At 46.4% G+C, this 26,840-nt stretch overlaps 1 protein-coding gene across 2 annotated transcripts in view; it reads left to right on the forward strand.

Annotated features, from left to right (window-relative positions):
* Positions 1 to 26,840, forward strand: part of FAM135A (family with sequence similarity 135 member A) — a 1,101,526-nt gene that overhangs the window by 939,485 nt on the left and 135,201 nt on the right. For both annotated transcript variants that reach the window (XM_086926467.1, XM_086926468.1), the window contains one exon: positions 9,167 to 9,277. In XM_086926467.1, the coding sequence (XP_086782593.1) occupies positions 9,167 to 9,277 (111 nt within the window). The remainder of the gene's footprint in view (positions 1 to 9,166; positions 9,278 to 26,840) is intronic.

The following is a 26,840-nucleotide window of genomic DNA, read 5'->3' on the forward strand; positions in this document are numbered from 1 at the left end:
AAGAAGACAAGAGAAACGGGGTAAGGGATATTGTTACCGATGCCTGAGCACTGCACATATGGCTTATGATTTTAGATGTCCCGCCCGTGAAGCAAGGTGCACATTCTGTGGCCTAATTGGTCATTTCAACAAGGCATGTAATAGGAAGAAACCCCAACATGCAAAAGCTGTGGTCGACGAAGAAGATGAGTTGGATGATGACACGAATGAAGACATCAACATGTACATCCTCAACATAGACGATGAACAAGAAGAAGAAATGGAAACAAGAAAAGGAGCAAAGACCAGAAAACCAATGTGTACCATGATGATTGGTGGGGTGGAAGTAAACATAGCTGCGGATTCAGGCTCACCGTACACCATTGTGAATGAAAAGGTGTGGAAAGCCAAGTTCAAGGAGGTGATCGGTGATAGACTAAATAAACCGGACATAATTATCAAATCATTTGAGGAAAAACCTATTGAAATAATAGGGTACAGGACTCTCAGGTTCGTGTTCAAGAGTAGAGAGGCCCAATGTAAACTCTATGAATCGAAGGTAGGACCATCTGTACTTGGATGGATGGACCAAGGAAGTCTTGGAATCAAGCTGGATCCCAACAGCCGTGAACCAGTGCCAGTATGGCAGACGCAGACGACAACGTAAAATCTCAAAGTAGAATGCCTTTCAGCACCGACAATGACACTAAGACAAATGGAATGGTTGAGTCACGCATGTCTAATGTAAGAGAGTCTTCCAGCAAGACAGCAAGGAATGAATGGTTGGAGGAACAAATGAAGAACAAAGACATAGGAATACCATCCATGCCTTGGGAGATGATTTGCATCGACGTGATTGGACCGGTATCTGATGGAAATGAATTACAATATATAATGGTTATAGTTGACCACTACACGAAATGGCCAGAAGAAAGGGTCAATAAAAAAGCTGATTCTCTGCACCTGGTCCAATTCTTGGAAGATACATTTACGTGTGAGGGATTACCAAAAAAGTTAGTAAGTGGTAACAGGGTACAATTCACCTCAGACATTTTCAAGGGATACATGAAGAAGCGCCACATCGAACACATAACAACGTCTATATACAACCCGACGGCCAACGGAGCCGTAGAGAAATTTAACAGGGTACTTGAAGGTAACATTCTGATAACCACGTCAGACCAACAGGACTGGAAGAGGGAAATATTTAAAACAGTGTGGGCTTACAGGATAACGCCGTGCAAGTCCACTGGCACCAGCCCATTTGAACTCATGCGCGGACGGACTCCACTTGCTAAGGACAATGTGGGTTGGGTTGAGGGTGCCCGCAGGGTACACTGGTATTCAGAGATGGTGAAAGAAAGACTAGCTCAAGCACGATCTAGGAGCAAGAGTCATGACGATAAGGAACCCGGGTGCAGAGTAGTGGAAACCCAGGCAGGAGATGCGGCGAAGGTAAGAAGAAGCAGACATGTCGGCATGGATCAAGAGAGATACACCAAGCCTCTTCCCGTTCGCAAGGAGTACTGCAATTCTGCACGCCGGAGTGATGGTAAAGCCTGGCGTTTCTCGGCATTGACAACTCGCAAACATCCCGCAAACAATACAGTGGGCAACACACTGTTTAATAATACTCCAGAGAAATCCGGAACGTGGAAGGGTAGGACGGCAAGACAATACGTTTCTGACACTGAATCTGACATTGAACTTCCTGCAACCCTGGGGCGGAGAAGTGATGATGGTGAGCACAAAGGTACCCGACCAAAGGACTGTTTGGCCTCTTCATCCAGACCTGCAGGCGCGAGGCGCAGGCTACCTGCCATCCCGGTCTGTGACCTGGCGCAACCTATGGACAGAAGCAGGGCTGGTAGACTGTTGGGACCGCCAGCAAAACTTAAGGACTTTACAGGAGGGTAGCGGAGCCCTATGCTTCCTTCCTGTTCTTGTGGTTCCGGTTCTCCCCAAGGAGGGGGGATGTGTTGTGTTCATTATACGTGTGTCCCTCTTGGGACACCTTACCCTGCATGCGCGTTAGTGTCCCTGTGAGGACACCGTACCAGCAGTGAGGTCACCAGCTGATAACTGTCAGAACTGACAGTTGCCAGCTGATCGCCGAGCTGACTGCAGCTGCGCTCCACGTTAAGGAGCATGCGTGTTGGTCAATTAATAAAGAAGTTAAGAACCTTCATCGTGTCTTTGTGTTCTTAACACAGTACCAAAATAAAAACACCTTTTTGGGAAAGCTGCAGCGGTCGAACGTGGCTGCCTCCCTCACCTTCGGCCCTTAACTGCCACTGTGTTTGAGTGTCGCTGGGAGCCACTCTGTGTGCGGTGGACGCCCGGGTTCCTTTTGTGGCTCTCCCGCGAGGTCAAGGCCGTCGGAACATTCCCCCCCCACCCCCACCCCCTGCGGACTATCTTGGCGCGGGGCTTCCCGTGAGGGGAGAAAAACATTCTGCAAAGAAGAACGCGGAGCTCTTCCCTCGAGTTAAAGTCCATTCCATCCCCCGCTGGGCTCACCTGAACTGGAGCAGCTGGGGTGGCGGTTCGCTGGAACAGGAGTACGGGAGTATGCTGAACCGATTGAGGAGTGCCAGATAATGCTGCAGAGCCGGCACGCTTAAACGTGGTAGGAATTACCGTCTGGTGGTGATTTTCCTGTCAAAGAAGTGATATTGCGAGACGATGTGTGCTAGCTGCAAGTCCCCCAGGTGAGAAAAATAAACTTTCCTTTTTCCTGTCTTCGCACTGGAGTCGCGTGGTAACTGGGAGGCAGGTTCTGCTTGAGGCAAACTGGGGAGTGAAATTTCATTGTCCTGGGTCTGCTTTGGCCCTCCCAAATCGAAGTAGTGGCAAAGCTGGTTTTGAGGCCCCCTGGCTCTTCTGATTGGAGGCACTTGCCGTTCGGAGGCCAGGGGTAGAGAGACTTTGTTTGAGGGGCATTTACCCACCAGCGGGACTGCGAGGACCGGCAGCCCACGCGGCAACGCTTCGTCCTCTTACCGCCTCCACCGCCATTCCCCTACATAACTGGGACAGCACTACTCGCCGCGGGACGCGCGCGGGTGCGCGCCGGGCCAAGGGCTGGCCCTTTGTAGCCCGGTGGAGACCTGACCAGCCCTCTTGGCATTTCCCTGGAACCATCCCAGCAGCTACCTGTAAGTACACTCTGTGGTGTGAAAGAACTCCCGTTCAAATTAAAGTGAACAATTGCAGCATGGCTGCACAGGAGTCTAGGAGCAAAGGACATAACAACAAACTTAGTGGTGCACTGGATGATTTTATAATTAGAACTAATTTAGCGATTGACCAGGGTATAAAGCAATTAGAACGCAGGGTGTTGTAGGATCTTGCTATGGCCAAAAGATCCTCAATGGGCCACTTTGCGAATTCTCAAAAACCAGAGGTTCCCAGGGATCCAAATATGGTCACTGCACCCATGGACAATGCCCAAACTACTGCCCAAATTCACTCACTTAGACAGGATCTGGCCCACACTCCCCTCTGCACCCAAACAATCGAACAGGATCAATCACCACGACTAGACATATCCTTCATGGAAAAAACCCAGATGAGACCGATTACCCCTCAGTTCCATGGTAACCGTAAGGGTGCAATTCCCAAGAAGCAGCAGCCCACGGAATAAAAGGTCCGGAGCTAGATCAGCCAAAAACTGTAGCAATAACGTAATCCCATTAAGCCCAAAGGATGCTGAGACCCAGAGTTCAGATGCTGCACCTGATTTACTTGACCCATCTAACACTGTGCTAGGTACAGGTCTCCCCAGGGAAGAACTATCGACATGGGAAGTCCGCTTATGTACGAAATTTACTGCACAATTGAGTGTTATATTACGCCCGCTGGAGGAGAGACTTGCCAGTATTGAAAGCCAAGTAAAGGCAGATAGCCAAAAAATGGCTTTCTGTGTGTGGCAGGGTATGCTCAGACGTGAGTCCCTTGCTCTCTTTGCCACTGGATTCAAGCAAGCCGGGCTGAAGACGGCTGGAATGCCAGAAACCGGTCCTCGGAAGCTTGTTTCCGGTCCAGGGAAGACATGGCTTGGCAGTTCGGGCTGGACTGTTCCCATGAGGCACAGGGTCAGACTGATTTGCATATAGCTATGTCTGAACTGGGGTGGCAGAGTGGGCTAAAGAACGGTGATGGATTAAACCCAGATCTTTTGACTGGGTGTGAGTGTTTGGTTGATTCAGATGCTCCGTCCATCACCACCCCCTTTTGTACCGCGTCATGCTGTAGGACTTCCGAATCCTGGACATCACAGGTCGGATTTTTACTCCACAAGGAGTAACCTTTCATATTTCACGATGCACTAAGTCAGATTCAAATGTAGTGTCCTACCCAGCTTTCGATAGGGCCCCGAACTTTTGTGTTGTGCGATGCTTATGAGAACGTGATTAGGGAACTCATCCCGCCAAGAGAATGCCAATTGCTAATCTTCCTCATGAATCCTGTCAAAGCGGCCACTCCTCCCACTATTGCTCAGTTGGTCTGCTGGGTCATGCAAGAAGCGAGCATTGATGTCTCGCAATTTGGCACGCAGTCTGTCAGAGTTGCAATGGCCTCAAAACCCTTTTCCCTAGTGGCTCGCCTGGAGGATTTCAGTCATGCAGCCGATTGGTCTTTTGACTCCATGTTGAATGATTTTACTTTAAACCGTTCCTGGATTTTGCCTATTTGGTGGTTGATAAGCTTTGAACAAGCATAATCCTCGCCTCCGATCCTGCCATAGAATGAAAAAAGTCCTAGTAAACTTGAAGGAAAGTTTAAATTCTATTAAGGACGCAGAGGCGAGGATTATTCCTGCCCTGGGTTCCTGAGAACTATTCCCAACCCAATGGAATACCGATTGTTTCCTTTGACTATCGTACGTTCACAAGTATTTGATCTTTTTTATTCTGGTCCTACGGAGGAGATTTCGCTATGTCATTTTTAAAGTTCTGGTTTATAAGGTTACTGTTTCTAGGAATAAGATTTTACTATATGTATCAAATGTTCTCTTATTGGTTGTTAAGGCTATCAGTTTGAGTTTGAAGTACAGGTTCATGGTCCTTCTATGTGGCTTATTTCAGGATCCAATGATACGACAGGATAATAAATCAAAAAAAGGGAAGCACTCCTGTCCCACTCAAGAAAGAGGAGGATGTTGAAGGGATACTCACCTATATGGGAGAATCTCACTGCTGATTGGATGAACTGTTGTAGTTTTTCCCCATTGTATGTAGTGAAAATTAGTTTTTATTGTTGATTTTTTATGTCTGCTGGATTAAATAAATGAAAGCAAGCAGAGCATAATCCAGGCCTCCATGTCCTTAATAAAATTGAACCTTTCCTTCATGTATACTAGGAAATTCTTAATTTTACCCAAGAAGGAGTAAATTGTGTCAATCGGGAATGACCCATCTCCCAATAATAGAGACAATGTCCTGTCCTTCTTGGGTCTTGCTGAACTTTAGGCAAAATTTGTGGAGAATTTTGCTATCAAGTGTTCGGCAACAATTTTTTTTTTTTAAAGTCTGATGTTTGAATAGCTGGATGTGCACCAGAAATGTTTTAACCGCGTTAATAATGACAGTAATGCCATTACGTTGCAAGGTGTAAATCCTTAAGCTAGAGCCATTATTACCACCGAAGCAAATGGTAAAGAATTGGGAGCGGTACTATCACTAATGAACGAGAATTCAAATGAATCTCTTATTGCATGTGCAACATAAACCTCTCTCTCCCGCAAACGGATGGTTCTCTACCATCGAGAGAGGGAAGTTTGCTTGTGTATGGGGTGGGGACAAGTTCAGGGAGTATATTTGGGGGGGGGGGTTAAATCTTTAATGCTTTCAGATTATAAACCTCTTATCTAGATTATAACTACTACTGGTATGGAAAGATCTACTCCAAGGTTAGCTAGAATATCCTTGAGATCATTGGACTACAATTATGGTACTTAACTTACCTACGCACCAAAAAAGGTTGAAGATTTATTTAAGCAGAGCTTTGCTTGATATGGACTTTGGATGTAACGTGAGTTTAACATAGTGTAGCTGTTGTGGGCAATGATATCTTGAATGAACAGTTGGAAGAGAATTAAGAAGCTGATCTGGTACCTTATGAAGTCGGAAATATGTTTCAAGCAAATGGGAAAAAGAACTTGGCGGAGATGTGAAACATTTTTGGGAAGTAAAGGATAACCTGTTTTGGAAGATAATGACTTCCTAATGAGAGTGAATAGATTACTGCTGCTCCTAGTACTGAAGAAGGGAATCCTAGGTCTCAATCATGAAGGCTATTTGTGCATAATCGAAAACAAAAGAAGAGTCAAATCACAATATTGGTGGCCATGAATAGATATTGAGACACAGAGAGTTGTCAGTGTAGAATTTTCAGAGGCAAACAAGACCCTTAACACTTTTAGACCACCCTTATCTCCCCTTGAATGTCCTGGAGGTCCATGGGAAGCGTTAGTCCTGGACATTGTAGGTCTGATTTTGGTGGTCAAGTTGGTGCAGCACTATTATTTATAGTTTTATTTGATGTATTTTCAAAATGGCCACAATTGTGCATCCTTGAAAGTGCTGAAGCTATGGTGGTTATTAAGTCTCTCGACTAAACATCCCAGCTTAATGGCACGTCCAGGTCACTTTTCAGTGATAATGGTTCGCACTTTGTCTTTGAGGTCCTCTACAGAGCTTTTTGTCCAGAAATAATATTGTTTGGCAACATACTTCCTTACACCATCCTTACACAATTGTGCTGTTGAGCGCTTTAATGTGGTATTAATGAGGCACATCCAGATGACCATCAAAAGTTGTAATAATTGGAAGTTGGAGGCCAGCAAATTACATGGGCCTACCCCACTTCACCAACTGTGACAGGTTATACCCTTTTTAAAATACTCATGAGTAGGAACCATTCACTAAAGACATTCAAGCATGGGCGTGTATTAAGAGGGAATGATTTGTTTCTTTACAAAATGTTAAGAATAACATAAACAGAGACAGGGAACAATATACAAATACTATGATCAGATACAGGCTGTGCAAGAAGTGAAGTTGTCAGTTGGTGATTGGGTAAAATGAAAACGAAGTAAGAGGAAGGGTCTGAGTAAATTTGTCAGAACATTTGAAGTAATTAGACAGTACAATAACCCAGCAAAGCTTAGTGTTGAAAAGATTTTTTGTTTAAGTAAACTAGTTAAATGTCAAAATAGGGGAGGTCCCGGTACTGGCAACCCCAAGGGGTGGTTAATGGATAATACGAGGAATGTTGAAGGGAGCAGTGGTGAAAGTTCCCACGATATGGGTCCATGCACTAGACTGGAAGACAGTTGGTGCCTCCGTGAAGTTTGATGATTTTATTTTAGAATAAGTGTAAGCATTTGGGTTCTGAGCTTTTTAGTTTACACTGCTCTTTACTTTCACTTATGTTTTATGTATATGGTAATGTAATGAGATACTGTTCTTTCCTTATTGCACTGTTGTTCTTGTTTGCTAAAGATATGTTGGACTGTATGTGCTCTCGTGCCTTCAAATTCCATATCTCCCCTGAGTATTGTAATGTAATGCCATAGTGTTCTGAAGGTTGGGAGGAGAGGTGGTGCTTAACGGGCTCTGAAGCAGCTGGAGTTGTTTGTTACCGCTGGAATAAACTTAATTAAGGAACTTGCATTACTCATTTATAAGCAGCCACGGCTGACCTGTTAACCTGCGAACACGGGTGTTAGGATGCATTTGTTTTTGTCGTGTTAGCATTATTAAATGATCCCCATTCCCATATCATTATGACATCGGTATATAGTTCAAGCCTTTCCTGTTGCTCGTTATTGGTGTCTTAATCCAGTGGATTCCATGATTTGAGCTAAAACTCCAACTGCCGGTATGCATCTAGTTGTTAAAAGGAAGCAGAGGAGGTAGTTGTGATGTGCTAGTACACGCAAGCCTATCCCTAAGCAGGGTATAGATATTACCTTCAAACCGCTTTCGTACGTAACAACTACTTCAGATACAGCTTGGCAGAAATATATATTGACTTGTTCTGCACAAACTTGATTCCAAATGCAGTATGTTGATTACTCTTCTCTTTGGTAAAGTTGAAGCAAACGGCCTGCTCTATAATGTTAACGTGGTGGTGACATTTGTTTTCCTCTGCAATAGAACATGAAAAAAGTAAACCTCACCACTGTACCTGTTACTTTTGGGTCGTAATTGATGGGTGTACTTAGCAGGGAATAAATATCTTAGCATAAATACGCAGACTGCAGTTGAGGGGCCAAAAGTTGGATCTGTACTCGAGAAATCGCTTATGCACGGTCTCCGGATTTACTATACATTCCTCTGTCTTTTAGTTGGTCTGATTTTTGCTTGCATGGTGCACCACTTTATCTTTAAAAGGTATCATCTCCATTTGTCGTTCTAGTCACATCCGCATGTAGTATTTCTCTACTTTTTTTGGTTAGTTCCATTTAAACTTTGCTCGATGCTTTCATTGAGTTTTAAAAGGTGCGTTTCATAAGATTATTCACCGCTAACCTATCCGTTAGCAACCTCAGACCCTAGGCACTTGCTTTAAGTTACCAAATTCAAAGTTACTTAATTTGTCAACTTGAAATGAAGAAAGGTATTGTTGGCCCTGTCAGAATGAAGCCGTTTATGCTAAATACTTTGTTTTGCTAGGCTGGTTCACCATTTTCTTGCGAGTTTAAGAGGCATTTCCTGTTTGCATTCATACACTTTTCCAACAGAGAAGACAAACTTTTGGGCGAAAAATAGAGGAAATGCCAGATATCATTTTCATGCTTCCTTTAATAAAATGATCTGCGTGTAGTGGCTGGCAAATGCTACTTGCGGAGGAATGGTGACATCGGGTACCAGCATGAAGAGCCAGCTACCACAAGCAGATTATAGTAAGCACTTGGCTACAAAATCGACTTAAACCCTGCTCTACTCCTGGATGTAGTTAATGCCTGCTAGATACCACAATTTTGGAAATGTTTATTATGCTCGCAAATAACAATATTCTCAGAGTTTCATCTTTGAATTTGAGATCAAACGCAGCATTTTCACAGAGGGGCTGAACCTTGGCAAAACCAAAAGGCCTGACTCTGGCAGTTGTGAATTTGCTAACGATTACAAACTCAGGCATGCAATTCATCAGATGACTTTCTTTGGACTTACAGGTCTGTGGTTTATGCAGAAGTGGAAAAAATCTGGCTCCTTACTTCAGCTGACATGTCGAGATCACTCCGACCCTCGACAGACCTTCCTATATAAACTGAGTAAAAAAGCAGGTCAGATGTTACTTTATTTATACATATTCGAGTTGATGGCAATGTTTGGAATAGTGTGTGTTCGTGTGTAATGTCAACGTAATAGACTAGATTACACAAAAGCTCTTGTACAAGCGATGATGGTAAAAGCATACATAGAAGAAATATATACATAATACATCATAATATCTAGCATCCTCATATGATTCTTGATGTTGTTTATGTGATATTTTACACGTTTTAAGATAATTTCCTCTTCTTTTTACCCGCTAAATTCAAATGTGGTCCACATTCTTGTAGTTGGTAAATAGTAATAACATTCATGGGTGGGGCTATCAAGGTCGTGTGCTAGACAGATTATTTACAGCACATGCATTGGGTAGTACACAGCGAAGTATGTGCCAAGTTAAAGCAGTCAACAAAACAACACAATAATATCCCCCAAAGAAGTTAGAAACACAAAGAAACATTTAATGAGCAAAATGACACTAGGGGCGGGGCGTGGCTTTGCCGGCGATCATGGCAGTCGAGTAGAGAGCGAGCTCCGACCAGCCTAAACATATCCTGAGCTGAAATCCTGGCCATGGGCATTCGTAAAGGTGCCCAACAAGTCCGTGCTGCTGCTGTGGTTGGGGGCGACGATCAGTGGTGGCTGCAGCCTTGAGGCAGCTCTGGGAGACACGCTGTGACCCGGAGACACGGTGCGGCCTGGAAGATCCGACGAGGCCTCTCCAGCCGGGACCTCGATTTTGGTGTCGCCCGGACTGGGCGCGACTGTCGGCGGCGGCCGTGAGCAGGGTGCGGCGCCCGGGCCCATTGGAGGGCCGGAAGGATCTCGACCCCACACCCCCTCGCTGGAGGGCTAACGCACGCTACAGCGGTGCCCTGCCTGAGGAGGCGAGGACCGGGGCCTGGGGTGACCGGAGGGAGCAGCCGCCATATTGAGACGCCTTTATGCCGCTGCGCCATTTCTGCCTGGGCTCTCCGCTGGAGCGGCAAGTGTCAGGCCCGTCCCGCTCCCTGGGGGCCAGACACACCGGCTGAGCTACGAAGGAGAAGGATCTCCGTGGGTGCGCAGAGGGATCCAGCCCGGCCCTGTGCCATGAGAGTCGAGTGGCAACGACTGGTGGGACCGTCGCTGCAGTGGTGAGTCGAGACTGCCTGGTGCTGAGTGATTTGGGAGCCGGTCGGGCCCCGGTGGAGGGGATTTAGCGGCGCCCGGAACCAGTGGAGGCGGTGTGCGCAGGGGCCCCTGGGGCTGCCTGGACATTGTTAATTGTCGGCCCCCAAGCTTCTGCTTGTGGCCCTGCGGATAATAGACCCTGCGGGACTGAAAGAGGAACTCTGTAGCGTTGTGTGCGGGCCCCTAGGCCGGCGATCTGCATTGGACGACTGCCTGCCTTGCTTGTGGCCTACACGGCTAGCACAGGATTGTGAGATAGGGCGAGCGTCTGAATAAGGAGTTCCCATTGCTTAGAACGCTGTGAAACAACGCGAGGTGGAGCCGGGGTGGGGGGGTCAGAGCAAGCAGGGGCCGATGGACAAGGTCACGGAGGCGGCGGGCCCTGGTGGATCCCAGGCGCCGGCGCCTGACAACGCGGCGCTGCTGGCGGCCATCACGCAGTCGAGGGACATGCTGGACGTCAAAATAGGTGCAGTAGGGGCTGATGTCACCCTTCTCCGCCAAAACCTACGGAATGCAGTAGAGCGCATCACTGGTGCAGAGGCTCGTATCTCAGAAGTTGAAGATGATGTCTCCATCCTAAAGAAAAAAGTTGCGGCCATGGAAAAGATACAGAAGGGTCTGGCCATGAGGGTCGAGGATGCCGAAGGGCGCGCCCGACGGAACAACCTCCGCTTTGTTGGCTTTCCGGAGGGTTGCGAGGGGGACAAGGTGGAGAGCTTCATGGCTAAATGGATGGAGGGCTGGATCCCGGCGGACACATTATCTCCCTGCTTTGTGGTAGAGAGGGCCCATCGGGCGCTCATGCAGAAACCCCCAGTGGGTGCGTGTCCAAGGCCGATCATAACCAAGTTTTTGAACTACTCGGATAGAGATACCATCCTGCGGCAAGGGAGTCTCAAGGGCACGCTCACGCACGACAACGCGAATATCCTAATCTTTCCAGACTACACGAGGTTAGTGCAGCAGCAGCGCCAGTCGTTTCTTGTGGCCAAGGCCCGCCTCCGTGGCCTCAGTCTCCGGTACGCGCTGCTCTACCCGGCGCGGCTGCGGGTGATATACAAGTCCCGCACCTTGTTCTTCGACACTCCGGAGGAGGTCTTCCACTGGACGGATGAAACCGTGAAGGTTCGGGTCAACGCGGCCAGAGACAGGGAATCGGATTCATCCTCCAGTGGAATCGCCCGGTAGAGCCTCAGAAGCCAGAGTCTAGCCACTAGGCTCAAACCATATATTACGGACCTGGTCCATCCAGATCAGGCGGGTTTCATGCCGCGGAGGGCTACTCGGCACAACATTAGACGGGCCCAGGGCGAGATATCTGCCTGGAGGTGCCTTGCGGAGCCGGCGGCGCTGTTCCTAGCGGACATGGACAGGGCCTTTGACTCCATGAGCTGGACTTATCTATTTGCCCTGTTGCAGCGCCTTAATCTTGGTCCGAGATTTCTGAAGTGTGGCGAACTACTATACACCGACCTTACGGCATCAGTGCGCGTTGGAGGGGCGGTCTCCCGATCGTTTCCGGTTCAGCGGGGGACGCAGCAGGGCTGTCCCCTCTCCCCGTATCCATTTGCGCTCGCTATGGAGCCTCTCGCGGCATGGGTGCGCATTGACGCTCAACTTGAAGGGTTTCAGTGGTCTACAGATCACACGGATAGAATTGCGCTATACGCAGATGATGTGTTGTTCTTTCTTACTGACTTGGCCCGCTCTGGGCCGTGACTTTTGCGCATATTACACATTTTTGGCGAAACCTCTGGCCTATACATGAACCCAGGCAAGTCCACGCTCTGGATGTTGGGCGGCGGGTGAGACGTGGGTGACTGGGCGTCGGGCCTCCAGCTGGCGACGGATGGGGTGAAATATCTAGGAGTCTACCTATCTAAAGACGCAGCGGTATCCCGCGATCGCAACCTTACCCCGGTTTGGGATCGCACAGGTGAAGACTTAAAGATATGGACCAGGTTGCCGCTGTCTATACTGGGCAGATCTGCCATTTTTAAGATGCTCGCGCTACCACGCCTAGTGTACCAACTGCAAAACCACCCGCACGTGATCTCACCCCGCTGGTTCCGACAGCTGAATTCTGCACTGAGTGGGTTTCTGTGGGAAGGGGGCATTGAGCGCGTGGCCCTGAGGACATGCTTCTTATCTACATACACCGGGGGATTGGCCACGTCGGATGTACTCTCATACTACCAGGCGGCACACCACTTGGAGCTGAATGACTGGTGGTATGGGGACAGGGGTGACCCGGCCTACGCTGTGGAGAGGACATTGATGGGCTCTGCATCTTTACACACACTGCTGTACTCTGCGCCACTTCGGAAATCTCTTCCCGCGGCCAAGCAAGTGATCTTTCACGTGTGGAGTCAAGCACTGCGTAGAATGGGGTGGTGGAATGTGCTTACCCAGGAGACCCCACTCTGGCGCAATGGTCGGCTGCCCCAGTTGAATGCGCTGATGGGCTTTCAGGGATGGGATGCAATAGGTATTTCTACCCTTGGTGATGTTATGTCAGGGTGCGATCTCAAATCATTTGCGAACTTACAGGAGGAATTCGGGATGCCCCGCACCCAGTTCTTCCGATACCTCCAGTTTCGTCACGCATTAACGCCCTACCTGGTGGGCCTAGAACAGCTCCCTGAGTTTAGCCCTCTGGAAACCAAAATATTTATGGGAGAATTGCCGGACAAGAAATTGTCGCGCATATACCAGACGCTGGTGCACCACTGCTCATCGGACCTACTTGGCCTTAGGAGTGCTTGGGAACAGGACATTGGTGAATTAGATGAGGAAGACTGGGTTAAGGCCCTAGAGAGTCCCAGGGGGGCGGCGATCTCCACTCGCCTGCGCCTGATTCAGTTCCGCTACTTACACCGCACATACTATACCCGGCAGCGTTTGTGGAGGGCGCATATGGTTGCGTCTCCCGAGTGTCTCCGCTGTGGTTCGGAGGTGGGTACCCTGCTGCACACGGTCTGGGAATGTTCAGCGTTGCGAAGGTTCTGGTATTGGGTACATCGTTGCCTGGTGGAGGTTCTGGCCTGGGAGGTTCAGAGGGACCCTAAGTTAGCTCTACTGCATGTCATGGCTGGGGTTGGGGGCAACCGCTACAAGCACCACTTATTGTTACTGGGTCTTACGCTGGCGAAGCGTGATATCGTTAGAGAGTGGAAGGCACCCCGGGCCCCATCACTTGCCGCCTGGAGGAACGGAATGGACTATTGTATGGGTCTGGAACAGCCTGTGTTTGTAGCCAGGTGATGTCCTAGAAAGCACTACAAAATCTGGAAAAGGTGGGCGGACTACCGAGGGCTGGACCTGGACCCGCCACATGAAGAGGCCACCCTCCCGACCCTCTGATATGTTGGACTATGAGATATCACTGTTGATGTATGGTACATATGGCTTGCGATCTGTTCTGGTATTATTTTTTAAGACTGGCATCCATATGGACACATTCAACAACAATAACAAGTTATTCGCAACAAAATACTAAAACCCTGTATCTGTTTGTCCTAGATTCCCTCATTTTTTGGAACTGTGAAATAAATTACATAATTATACCAACTAGATACCAGGATATACTTCCAGGCATCTCCTTACCTTCCTTATACAACTAACTTCAAGAATAGATTTACTGCACATTTTGTTCTTTTTGTTAACCATTTTTTCCATTTTGTTTTCCCTTTGAGGAAATCTCTTACCTAAGATCCTTGTTAGACAGGTATGTGTAGTTTTCATTATTATGCTAGAGTTTGAAACGCCACGCAAAACCTTTCTGCATAGCTGCACAGTTAACTTTGTGGGTGATTAGCGGATTCCCGTAGCCACTCCCCTTTTCTTCTTGCAGAAACCTACTTGTATGTAAAGGTTTTCCCAAATGAAATTTTTTTCTGACTAAATCAGCTGAATTTATTTTTGGAGAAGTCCATAAATCCTGTTTCTTTGATCTTGCAGTCTATGCACGTGAATTAAACTTTTTGTGCCCCTCAGTTTTATTAATGGCTCACTTATGATTAAGATTGTTACTATTCTTTTATTATGTTTGAGAAATATGTAGTTTAACTTTTAACATCAGTTAACTCTAGGGTGGCAGTGTGCATGGAATGTTCTAAAGTAACACACTTCACCGTTAAATTGAAACTGCTTATGTTCCAACAGGAGGTACACATCATCCCTTGTCAGTGATCTGATTGCAACACAGACATCTCTATTCTTTACCAGAGGGGAAAGATGGGATGAGTGCAGTTAAAAAATGGGAAATACATTTTTATTGCTATGCCTCCTTCAGTTACCTTTATGTAATGCGCTAGCTGGACAGCTTGCCACAAGGCACTGATGCATGCTGTGAAACAGAAATGATTCAGTAGCTTTGTGTGGGAGAAAATGTAAATCCTTGTAATCTGATTGAGATTTCTAGCTACAGATTCCTTACCTTAGAATATTCCCCAGGCATCAGATTGCATTCGTACATTTTCCAGCAGTACCCTTGCGTGCTGGTAGCATATATAGACCCCACCCCAGCACGCTGGTGCCAGTTTTTTTCTTTCTGCGACTATCAACGCAGATATGGATAGAGTTACCTTCAGTAATTTTTGACTGTCATATTTCACAACTTTTTGTCAAAGCTTTTTTGAGATTTTCATCTCATGGTGTGTCTTCTCTACCTTGATGATTGGCGGTTGAAGGTGGTCTCACCCTGTTGTACAACATTTTAGGACCTAGTGTAATTTTCCCAATTCATGCCCTTATATAGGTATAAATCACCATATCCTTATATAGGCATAGAAATCATAACCATATTTAGACATAGCTCATGCAGTCCAAATACGGCAGGGCTACCTCCACTAGTTCCGAAAATCCACAACGATTTCTTGGAAAACTCGGCTTCAGCAGCTAGGGACTTCCCCTTGCTTGAATATTGATTTATCCAAGAACTCATGGAGTTTTCAAAGAACTGAGACTCTTTGATGATGTTTATGTCCACCTTCACGTCAATCTCGGCACTAAACTTATGCTACACCACACTTACTTCTTCCCTCGTATTAGACTTAGGTTAGGTACATCGGGGTAGGCGTATTTTAAAAGCACCAGTTGAGTACTTTTTAGCCTTTGTTATTTATGTATGTATTTATCTATGGTCTAGGAACCATACAATGCTTTTACAGTATTATTTTATAATACTCTTTTTCCTGTACGCATTATACTCGGCAAACAGTATTACGATTGTAGCAGTTCATTTCAGAAAAAGATTGTTCAATGCTTTTATTGAAAACGCCAGTCTCTCTATTCCTCTGCACCTCTGGTGAAACGAAGCATGCACGAATGGCTGAGTAAAATATCTATCTATTGTTTCCACAACTCTGAAGATCAGTTTTATCTTGGGGAAACAAAGTTGTAAAGTTTATGCGCTTAACAGAAACTAAATCCCTTTTTGTGAACTCAAGAAAGTTTCTAGTGACCTCTGAACTAGCTGGCACTCACAATTAAGTCTAATATATTCAATAGCGACCTAGTATACATAAGTCCTACGTCACATCTATAGGATATATTATTTCAATGCGCAGAACCTATTGGGAATATAGGAACTACACTACAAACCTGATAGCCAGAAACCGGTCCTAGGATGCTTGATTCCGGTCCAGGAAAGACATGGCTTGGCAGTTCGGGCCGGACTGTTCCCATGAGGCACAGGGTCAAGGCTGATTTGAATATGGCCATGTCTGAACTGGGGTGGTGTGGAGTGCAAACAAACGATGGATTTAGGCCCAGATCTCTGTACTGGGGTGAATGTATGACATTGTTTTGCATTCTGTCCATCAATTGTTGTTTTTGCGTTTGTCACCCCGAGTGGGATGGGTATGCTCAGACATGAGTCCCATGCTCTCCACACCACTGGAGTCAAGCTATCTTGGCTGAAGACGACTGATAGCCAGAAACCGGTCCTAGGATGCTTGATTCCGGTCCAGGAAAGACATGGCTTGGCAGTTCGGGCTGGACTGTTCCCATGAGGCACAGGGTCAAGGCTGATTTGCACGTGGTCATGTCTGAACTGGGGTGTTGTGGAGTGCAAAAAAACTATGGATTTAGGCCCAGATCTCTGTACTGGGTGAATGTATGACATTGTTCTGCATTCTGTCCATCAATTGTTGTTTTTGCATACACTACAACCCCAGGCAGTCGTCTTTCACATTAAGACAAAGGTGAACTTACTGCGTTCATTGGGATTCACTGCCACCTTGCCGCATATATATACCTGACTCCCTCTCAGAAGCCCCTTTTCATCTGTATCATTCTGGGCACAGTGCAGTTATTAGTTTTTTTGGGGATAATCAATGTTATTAGCATTTATAAAAAGCAAAAACATATAAAGACAGCCAAGAAATGTATGATACTGCAAAGTCCATCTTCCGAACTGAGCAGGAGGCGTGAACCATGAAAACTGCCCCTGAACACAGTGTTTCATACGAGGGAAGAGAGCAGCCATGTAAAAGGAAGACAAACACAAAATTTAAAACAATCAGTTTAACCATTTGCCCCATACCCTCTCAAACTTTTCCGTACACTCTCTGCCCTCAAAGAGGGTCTCTTCTTGGGCCGTGCACCAATGCACCCCTCTGCGCCATTTGCAAACAGTAGGAGGCTTGGCTTGATACCAGGCCGCGGCGATATCTAGCTTGGCTACTACCACCGCCATACCCAGGAAACGCTTGTCAGCTCGAGAGCCGTCCAAGCCATCAAATACTCCTAGGAGGAGGCTTAGGGGATCATGGGGGACCTGCCAGCCCAAAATGTGTGTGAGTACAGACTCTATACCTGCCCAGAAGGAGGTGAGACCAGGACACTGCCAGATCATGTGGTAAAAATCGTCCGGGGCGTGGCCACAGCGGGTACAGTCTGATGAGGGGCATAGATCCACCTTATGTAGACGCACCAGGGTTAGGTACACTGTGTGAAGGTAATAAAGTTGAATAAGGCGTAGTTTAGAGGAATTTGTTAGAGCTTTGGGAGCCATTAGGGCGTCTCGCCAGTCTGCTTCCTCCAGGGGAACCAGCCATCCCTCCCTGCGAGCTCCCAGCACATCTAAAGTGGCAGGGCCGTTGTTCACTAGGGAACGATAGACCTGCGACACTCCCCCTTTTCCCAGGTCGCCCGTCATGATCTGCGCCTCGAGCGGGTTAAATTCGGGTAGCGAGGTATCTGGTGAAACATGTGTATGGAGGGCGTAGTGGAGTTGCAGATATTTGTAAAAAATTGTGTAGGGTTAATGGAGTGGCGCTGTTGCAGGTCGGGGAAGGCCCGGATGTGATCACCAACCCAGACATCCCCAAGGAGTGTAATCCCAATCCAGTCCCATTGCTGAAACCCTCGGAGAGCAAATACTTCAAGTAGCCATGTGCCGTGCCACCGAAGTGTGTGTTGGTTGAGTTTCTTGTCTCATTGTGTGTAGCACAGGGCCGAGCGCCAGGCCGCTAGAACTGCAGTTTAAGGCCTATCCTCCCAAATGGCAAGTCCAGGATATTCAGGCTATGATGCCTGTTTCAGCCTCAATCCTGGATTTCAAGTGAGACTGACTCTAAGGCTGTTGGGCCTCATGGCCTCTTGCATCCTTTTAGTGACACATGCCTGTAGGCATATGAGGGCTTTGCAGCGGAGCCTGAATTTCCAGCGGGCACAGTATTAGGGGAATTTCTCCGACCTGGTCCAGATCTCAAAGAGAACTGCAAAAGACCTGCAGTGGTGGCTGAAAAACTGTGATTGGGTCAGCAGCAGGCCCCTCTCCCTTCCCCAACCGAGCTGACTGTAGTGACAGATCAGCCACTCCTGGGCTGGTGTGGCAATCTGGGAGATGTGGAGATCAGAAAACTCTGGTCTCCAGCAGAGTCCGGGCTTCACATCCACCTATAACAAGAAGATCAGGAACAACTGGGCCCAAGACATTTTTGTGGCTCCGGATTGAGCAAAGATAGTGTAGCATCTTGCACTCCCGAGTATGCCCATTGGTCATCCGTTCAGGATACCCATTCAGGAGGATCTTCTGTCGGAGCAAAGGGGCAGGGTCCTGCTCCAAAACTTGTGCATATTCCGTCTTCATGCTTAGCGATCGAGCGGCTACGGTTGACAGCTTTCGGTCTTCCTCCTTAAGTCTGTGATGTTTTTCTGGCAGCCAGGTGTCCCTTCACAAAGGCAGTATATGCCTGCTGTTGTGACAAGTTTGTATCATGCTGTGCATCCAAGGGTATTGATTATCTTTGTGCGCCCTAATCCCAGGTTCTGTTTGTTTTTTCTTTGGCCCAGCATAGGCCTGCTCTGGGCACTGTTATAGGTTATCGGTCCGCCATTAGGCATTTTTGCAGTTCCCGGACCCCTCCAACACATGTTTCTTCCCAGGCCATTCATCATGGTCCAATGGGATCTCAATGTGGTTCCCACCTTTTCTATGTGCACCCCTTTCCCACCACTATACAAATGCCTGCGTCGCCTGCTTACCACTACAACAGCTTTTTGAGTGTCCATAACATCAGCCAAGAGGGTCAGTGTACTGCAGGCTCTCTTTGTGCACCCACCACATACCACCTTTTACCCAGACCAGCTGGTTCTAAGGACCCGTGCTTCCTTCCTCCCAAAGATTGTGACACCAGCTTTTCATGTGAAGTCAAAACATCACCTTGCCTAACTTCTTTACTCCACCTCACACTACTAAAGAAATGGAGAGACACCACGGTCTGGATCCAAAAACAACATTTTCGTTTTACCCAGATAGCACAAAAGAGTTCCGGGTGGATGCTTAACTCTTTGTAGGGTATGTCGAGCTAAGAAAGGGAAGGCAATGCATAGAAGGACCATCTCATGAAGAATAGTTCTCTGTATAAAGATATTCTACACATTGGCAAAGAAGCAACCCCCTGAGGGCTTGGGTGCTCAGCCTGCCAGAGCTAAGGCTGCGAACACTGGGTTAGCTCACAGAGTCTCTGTCCTAGACATCAGTCAAGCAGTAACATGGGCATCTTTGCGTATGTTCGACATTACTGTCTAGATGGTCAGGTCCATCCTGACTGGCACTTTGACCATTCGGTCCTGCAGGACATTTTGGTTTAATCTATTTCGCAGACCCACCTCTCGGAAGCTATTGCTTGGGAATCTATTATAAGGTAAGGAATATGCAGTTAGAAGTCTTGTTAGATTTGGGGGTCTCTAGTTGGCATAGGTAGGTACCTGTGACAAATATGGACCGTTGTGCATAGTCAGGGTAAGGGGGTACACTCCTAAAATAACCCCTACTCACCCCCTTGGTAGCTTGGCACGAGCAAACAGGCTTATCTCAGATGCAGTGTGTAAAGCATTTGTGAACACATACAGTAATCATGTGACAACACTACAGATGGACACCACACAAGTTGTATATTAAATATAAGTATCTTTTATATAGATTTAACACAAGATCACAAACGACAAAAATCCACAATACTGTACTTAAAATGGTAGAATTAGCTTAGTTCTCTCTTGAATGTAAAATGTGACACTTTGAGTCAATGTACCTGAAAATGCGTAACGCAATACACCGAAAGTGTTGCAGGGAAGGTGATGCGTCGGTTCCTTACTGCTGCATAAGGGACGGCGATGCGTCGGTTCTTCTCTGCCAGGGGATGTGATGCGTCAGTTTCTTACTGAGCTTCCGTGGCGATGCGGCAAGTAACGCCGCGATGTGATGAAGATTTGGTGCAAAGAAATCAAGATGTTGTCGTCTTCTTGGTGCGATACGATGCGGACTTCACAGGCCCTGTGACACGCTTCCCGGTGATGATGCGGCAGCATCTGCTGCGACTTCAATCCTCTTCTCCGGCTATGCGATGTGCTTCCACAACGATGCGAGCCGCGACAAGCCCTGAGACACGCTTCCCGGTGATGCAGTGACGTCGATTCTTTTCTCCGGCGATGCTTGGCGCTTCTGGGGCCCTGCGATGAATCACCGGATCTTGGGGGCCTCAACAGGCCCTGCAACACGCTTCCCGGTGATGCAGCGGCATCTGCTGCGACGTCGATCCTCTTCTCCGGCGATGCGAGGTGCTCTCATGTTGTGCAGCGGCAGCTCAGCGTCACGCTCCTTTCTCCTGAGTCGCGCTTCCAGCTCCTTGCGATACGCAGTTCCTCAAAAAGTCCAGCACAACTGCAGGCACTTCCAAAGTCTGTTGGCCCTGAGACTTCAGCAGGAGACAAGCTCTTTTCTCAAGCCCTTGGAGATCCTTACAAGTTGATGAAAGTACACACAAAGTTCCTCGCTCCTTTATTTGGCAGTCAGGCAACCACTGCAGGCCAATCCCCAAAGCAGCACTTCAGCTTAGGGATAGTCTCTCCTCGGTCTCTCTGCTTCCAATCCTCAGCAAAGGTTTCTTGTTGTTGTCCAAAATGATCTAATTCTCTAGGGTCTGGGTCCCCTCTTTTATACACAGTTTTTCTTTGTTCTCTGAAGGCAGAGAGGCCTTTGCCTAGTCCAAACCAGTTTTTGTGAGTCCTGTAGCACTCTTATTTATATGACTCAACCTTTCCTTTCACAGTGCAGGGCAGAGACATCCGACGCACCACAGGAGGTGGAGCCAGCAATGTGGAGGAAAGGCACAGCCTTATTCAGGTCCCAGGTGCAATTCTTCTCACCCATCTAGGTGCAGATCTTTCTATTCAGCACTGTGCTGGCTCGCCCTGTCTCCTGGAACCCCCTAGTCCCTGTCACTCAAACTCTAGACAATGAATACACAACCTAGCAGAGGCAGGCTTCGATAGTTTTACAAAAAAAAACTACTTTCTAAAAGTGTTTTTTTTCAAACACAGAATGTTAAAACCAACTTCACTAAAAGATGCATCGTATCATTCTGAGTTCAGGCATGCTAAACTCGAATTTCTACCTAGTTCCCGAAGTCAGATAAGATTATAAGATGTAATAATCAAACTCCCCATTCAGGCCTATGGGCAATGGGTAGCCTTGCAATAGTGAAAAACGAAAATGGCTGTAATTCACTATCAGGACATGCCAAACACATCAGGGCTTGTCCTACCTTATACTTACAATGCACCCTGCCGTTGGGCCTACCATAGGGGTGTCTGATATGAAGAAAAGAGAAGGTGTATGGTCTGGCAAGTAGGTGCACGTGCCCAGTCAGCATGGCAGTACCAGACTGAACACAGGCTCTGCAATAGCAGACCTGAGATACACTCTTACAGGCTGCTTCTGTGGGTGGTACAACCAGTGCTGCAAGCCCACCAACAGCATTTGGTTTACAAGCCCTGGGCACACTCAGTGCACTGTATTAGGGTCTGAACAGTAAACCAAATCAGCCAGTCATGGAGTCACTAATCCATACATCAATTTACAATAGAGAGCACCTGCAGCAGTGGCACAGTGCCCAAAGCATCTAACACCATCTAAAACATATGAGTCAATAGCAAAAATGGAAGGGAGACCCACGCCAAGATGCCAGGTCTAACAAGTCTATTAGATAAATGAGTTACTTACCTTTGGTAGCACCTTCTCAGGTAGAGACTGTCTAGCCACAGATTCCTTAGTGACCCTTCCATCCTCCCGCACTGTGAACTGATTTAGTTTGGTCACCTCTCTCAGGGCCTAACAATACACACCAGTGTGCCAGAATTGTTTGTGGTTTCATGCTTCTGGCATGAAAAGTCTCAAAATGAAGCTGAAGTCACCCCATTGTGGTGCTGACTACATAGGCACCATGCACGTCACTTACAGTGTGCATGATGCCATTGCGGAGCCAAACAATCAACACCTACAAGAGCGCAGGGGTGATGTCTGAAATTTTTGGGATCCCGTCTTATGCCTCAGAAATATTCTAAGGTAAGGAATCTGCTGCTAGATAGTCTCTACCAGATAAGGCATAATCAAGGGTAAGTAACTTGTTCAATAATTCATATGCGATTCTTCAGTTGAACCCAATCTTCCCTCCTGGCCTTTGTTTTTTATGCCGTACAATGATCAGAAAGTCCTCTTAAGGGGTGACATCTGTTGGATTGGGTTATCTAGGCACTTAGAACCAAAAAAGACCCTCACAAATATCCATCGGTTTTACTAAGGGAAGATGGCTCTAGTGAGAAACTTCAGGCATCTCACTTGTGTAAAAAGTACTGTAAACTCCAAGAGGCATTGCTTTGGTTTTCCACTGATGACAGATAGTTAAACAAAGGATCTTAGCATTTGTCCTATGTGTGCCGTTGACTTTCCACAGAATCTTGTAATATGCCCCGACTGTTAGTTACAAATTTATGACCATAGCCTAAATATTGTCTAAGCTTGTATTTAGAATGTTTTATTTTTTTGGGCCAATACCTCTCAGAAATCGGGTTATTAATTTCGGAGAGGGTGACCCCTACTTAGCCTGAAAAACACAATCTGGTGAAGTCAAAACACAGTTCAGAAAGGGTCTCTGCTGAAGCCCTGGTAGCCAGGCACAATCAGCAGGCAATCCCCAGAGAAGTGTGTGTTAAGTTATAGCAGTACCAACAATTTGAAAGTCAAGCAAATAACACCATGAAATCCTAAACCAATTCAAAAGCACATATAAAAATGTAGTGGGAAAAATCCATTAAGATTATTAAGCTAGGTGAAGAGGAACCAGAGATCCGAATTCTATCATTGTTGTGGGCAAAAAAAGTGCCTATAAAAAAGTAAAGCGCATTTGAAAAACAATGGTTTGTGGTCGGCCAGGACCTCAGTCAATTTCAGGCTGACCACAATGGAGTTGAAGTCTGATACACCAACTAGATTGTCCTGCTCAAAGATGTTACCTTTATACGGAATCTCAACTACTGGGAAAGTTCCTCCTGGTCAGTCCAGCTCCCCTCTAAGGGCAGGTTTCAGGGCACCAGCTCTCCAGCCAGCTAGATCTCCTGCACGGTCTAGTCGTCTATGGTTGGATGGGCCCTCTTAGAGTCAGGAGTCATTCTGCTTTTTGTGTCCCTGAAGCAGGTAAACTGAAGGCTAACAACTTGACCCTTAGAATGCACTTCCAGTCCTTGGGTGGTAGCTGCATTCAGTAGACCTTCAGTGAGTTACCCTATTTCAGTAGAAGTCTAGTCCTATTGCACCATGTTCTGCCATTCAGTTGGAGCCTTCCAAAGTCCAGGAATGTTTGGAGGCGTTGTTGTTAAAGGTGCCATATTTAGACTGTGCACAAGCCAGCGGTTGGAGAAATTCTGCCACTGAATCCTATTTTCTTGTAGTCCCCCCTTGACCCCAACCTCCTTTTGCAGCACTTCCTATTTGCCTTAATGTAAAATTGCCCAGGAATCCATGTCTCAGTGTAGCAGAACGCTTCTGCCAACAAGCAGGTATTCAGCTCCTTCGTCACACCCAAATTTAGATGAGCTCTCCTTCCACCTGACAGGGTAATCAAAACTAGCGGTTTTACTAAATGTGATTGGAACTTGGCTGTCTAGGATGGTTCTGTGAATAAATATTAGAGAAGCTCCCTGGCATCTTCCAAGTCAAAAGAGGTAGTGCGACTCTTTTTATCCATTTCCAGATAGCAGATCCCTGCTAAGCAGTCAGCGGTTAGCACTCATCTGCTTTTTTTTAAGTCAGAGGCAGGCTATTGCCTTTTGAGCCACTGTTAAATCTCCCAGCAAAGATTTAGCTCTGGAGGTGTGAAGAGTAGCAGAATTGGTTTAAAGCCAGTTCTAGCTCAGGCAGCCTACAGTACATTTTATAAAGGTAATTTCCCAATGTGGTTAATAAAATTCAGATTTTACCACAAAATCAGATTTTGAAAATGAAGTAGGCAATCATTTTGAAGCATTTATCTATCAGCTTAGATAGATATAAAAAATAACGATTTTAAACCCATTTAGGCCTGTTCAGGGGAAGATCTAACAACGCCTACGTAATTAAATAGCTTTTGGATTTTATTTCAACTCTAACCCGCCCAGAGCACAGTGATGGCCCTGGCAGACATATATCTTTATTATATGTGGGTGATGTAAATACACACTTCACTCCACATATAAAACTGTGGGTGCATTTTATGTGCTATCAACAGTGGCATTACAGGACAAATGAGTGGAACCAATTGTACCAGTAACATTTTAGAGCCCCCCCATATACATTGTGGCAATGAATAGCAGTGTTACTATGCACAGAGTCCTAACACCAGCAAAAATAAGGTTGAGAAAAAGGCAAAAAATCTGGGGTGACCATGCATAAAAAGCAAATGTACTACAATACTTCTGTTCCCTCCCAAAAAAACAATACGTTTAGCAGTAAGTGTAATGCAGTTCTATGTTCAAGAATCTTCCAATGATAATGATAACATAGTTCACATAATTTGCAGAATAGGGAAAGCCAACTGCAACCATGTATAATTTAGCTTGTAACAAATGTGACGCAACTTCAAGCCTTAGCACATTAACAATTTCGTCAAAATATTTGAGTGGATTGTTACTTATAACCAAAGGTAACTTTTGAATATAAATTGAATCTATGTGTAAACTTACAGGTGTGTTTACCTCCATAATCATTTTTAGTGTAGAAAGGTTTCTTTTGACTAGACAGTAGGATCATTTAAAACCAAAGATATCCAGAATAGATACATTTTTAGAGGGTGCATAGTTGTTTTCTGTAAAGGATAAGGCCTCCAGAAACTTAGAAATAGGCAAATATATATTATTTCAATGGCCAGTGATAAATTTCACTGCCAGCTACTTGACGACAATTTGGAATGATTGACAGATTGTTCTCTTTCGATGTTAAGATGTTTCCCTTTGTAGAAGATTTGCATTTAAATAGATAAGTAAAGAACAGATTCACATATCACGCAAGATTGGGGTCTGATACTGAAGAGGTGCAGCACGATTTCTTGCCTTATCTGTCAGTATTAACTTTAGACGTGGCCTACCTACTGGATATGGGCTAGTTTATCAGTAACCGCCACATTTTTCCTTACTGAGCAATATTCAATTTGGCTCAATTATACTATATGTTGTGGTTTGCTACCTCACAAGTTGAAATTAGGAAAGACTTCAGGCCTGAACTGGTAAGTTTTACAAAGCTTATGCTTGATCTCTCCTTGCACTGTTCCACAATCTTTTCTCTCGTTTTGCCATGCCAGGCAGTATTCACGACTCTGCATGTAATGCCATCATAGTACCGAAAGAATATAAAGACCACTTAGAGATTAAAAACTGCCATCCTATCTCTTTTATAAGTATTGACTGCATACTATATGCTAAGGTGCTCGCAACCAGATTGGAGAAATTACTTTACCTTTTAATTCAACCTGCACAATCTGGATTTCTTAAAGGGAGAATGGCAGGTGACAATTTAAGAACCTTTTATCATGTCCTAAAAAAAGCTGCATCACTTAAATCCCACTGACTCAGCTATAGCTTTAGATGTAGACACATCTTTTGACAAGGTCTCATGGATTCTTTCGAGGGCCACTCTATGTAAGTTCAACCTTGGAGAAGATTTTTTTATAGTAATATTAGCTCTTTATTGCTATGCTATATCTGATAGAGACATCAAGCCACAGCTTCCTTAACTGTTGAATTTTCTCCAGGCGCTAGACTGGATCCCGAAAACTTTCAACTGAAGCACATCTGTACTTCGGTAGATAGCATTGCCCGATTCCGTATCAACGTCATCCAAGCCAGTGACATCACCGGAGTCCATATAAGACACCCTCCGACGCGCTGACATCAGTTTCTTCTTTCTGCGCTTCCACACGGATCTGTAGAAGCAGTACCTCTGGCAATTTTGGCCAACTTTGATGGTTTTTCGTCGAGGGAAACAGTGTGCCTTTTTCATGCCGTTAGGTTTTAAGGTTTGTGGGTCCTGTGGTCAGCAGATGTCGGCCAGAGACCTCCACTCCATCTGTAGGTGGTGCCTGGGTGAGCAAAATGATTCAGCGGTGTATGTCTCCTGTCAACTACTTTGGCCTAAGGCACTTACGGAGTGGTGGATAAAGCTGGTGGCGCGCGGGTGACACAGCCCTCCAAGACGTCCTGTAGGCCTCCGTCTCCTTCACACTCCAGGGACCATCAGCGGGGTGGCTCGCCGTCCTCGTTTCGTGGTAAGTCACGACGCAAGCGGTCAAAGTCATGCCCGGGGAGTCGGGAAAAGTCTGCTCATCCCTCTCAACATATCCTGGAGCCAGGGTGACTCTAACCCAGATCAGGGAATATTATTATTCCTTTCAAAAGATTGTTGGGTCTCCACCCTCCCTGGAGTGCCTTTGGGCCCAAAGGAGGTGCAGGAGGCTGAGACAATTACAATGCCCACAGGTGCACCCTTGGCGTCAGTGAGGCCATCGGATGCCATATCATTATCGAAGGTGGTGGACAGCCCTTTGGGGTTACCTCCTTTAGCGCCTGGCTTCTGACACCCAA

Source organism: Lissotriton vulgaris, chromosome 6 (genome assembly GCF_964263255.1).
Source record: "Lissotriton vulgaris chromosome 6, aLisVul1.2, whole genome shotgun sequence".
NCBI lineage: Eukaryota > Metazoa > Chordata > Amphibia > Caudata > Salamandridae > Lissotriton > Lissotriton vulgaris.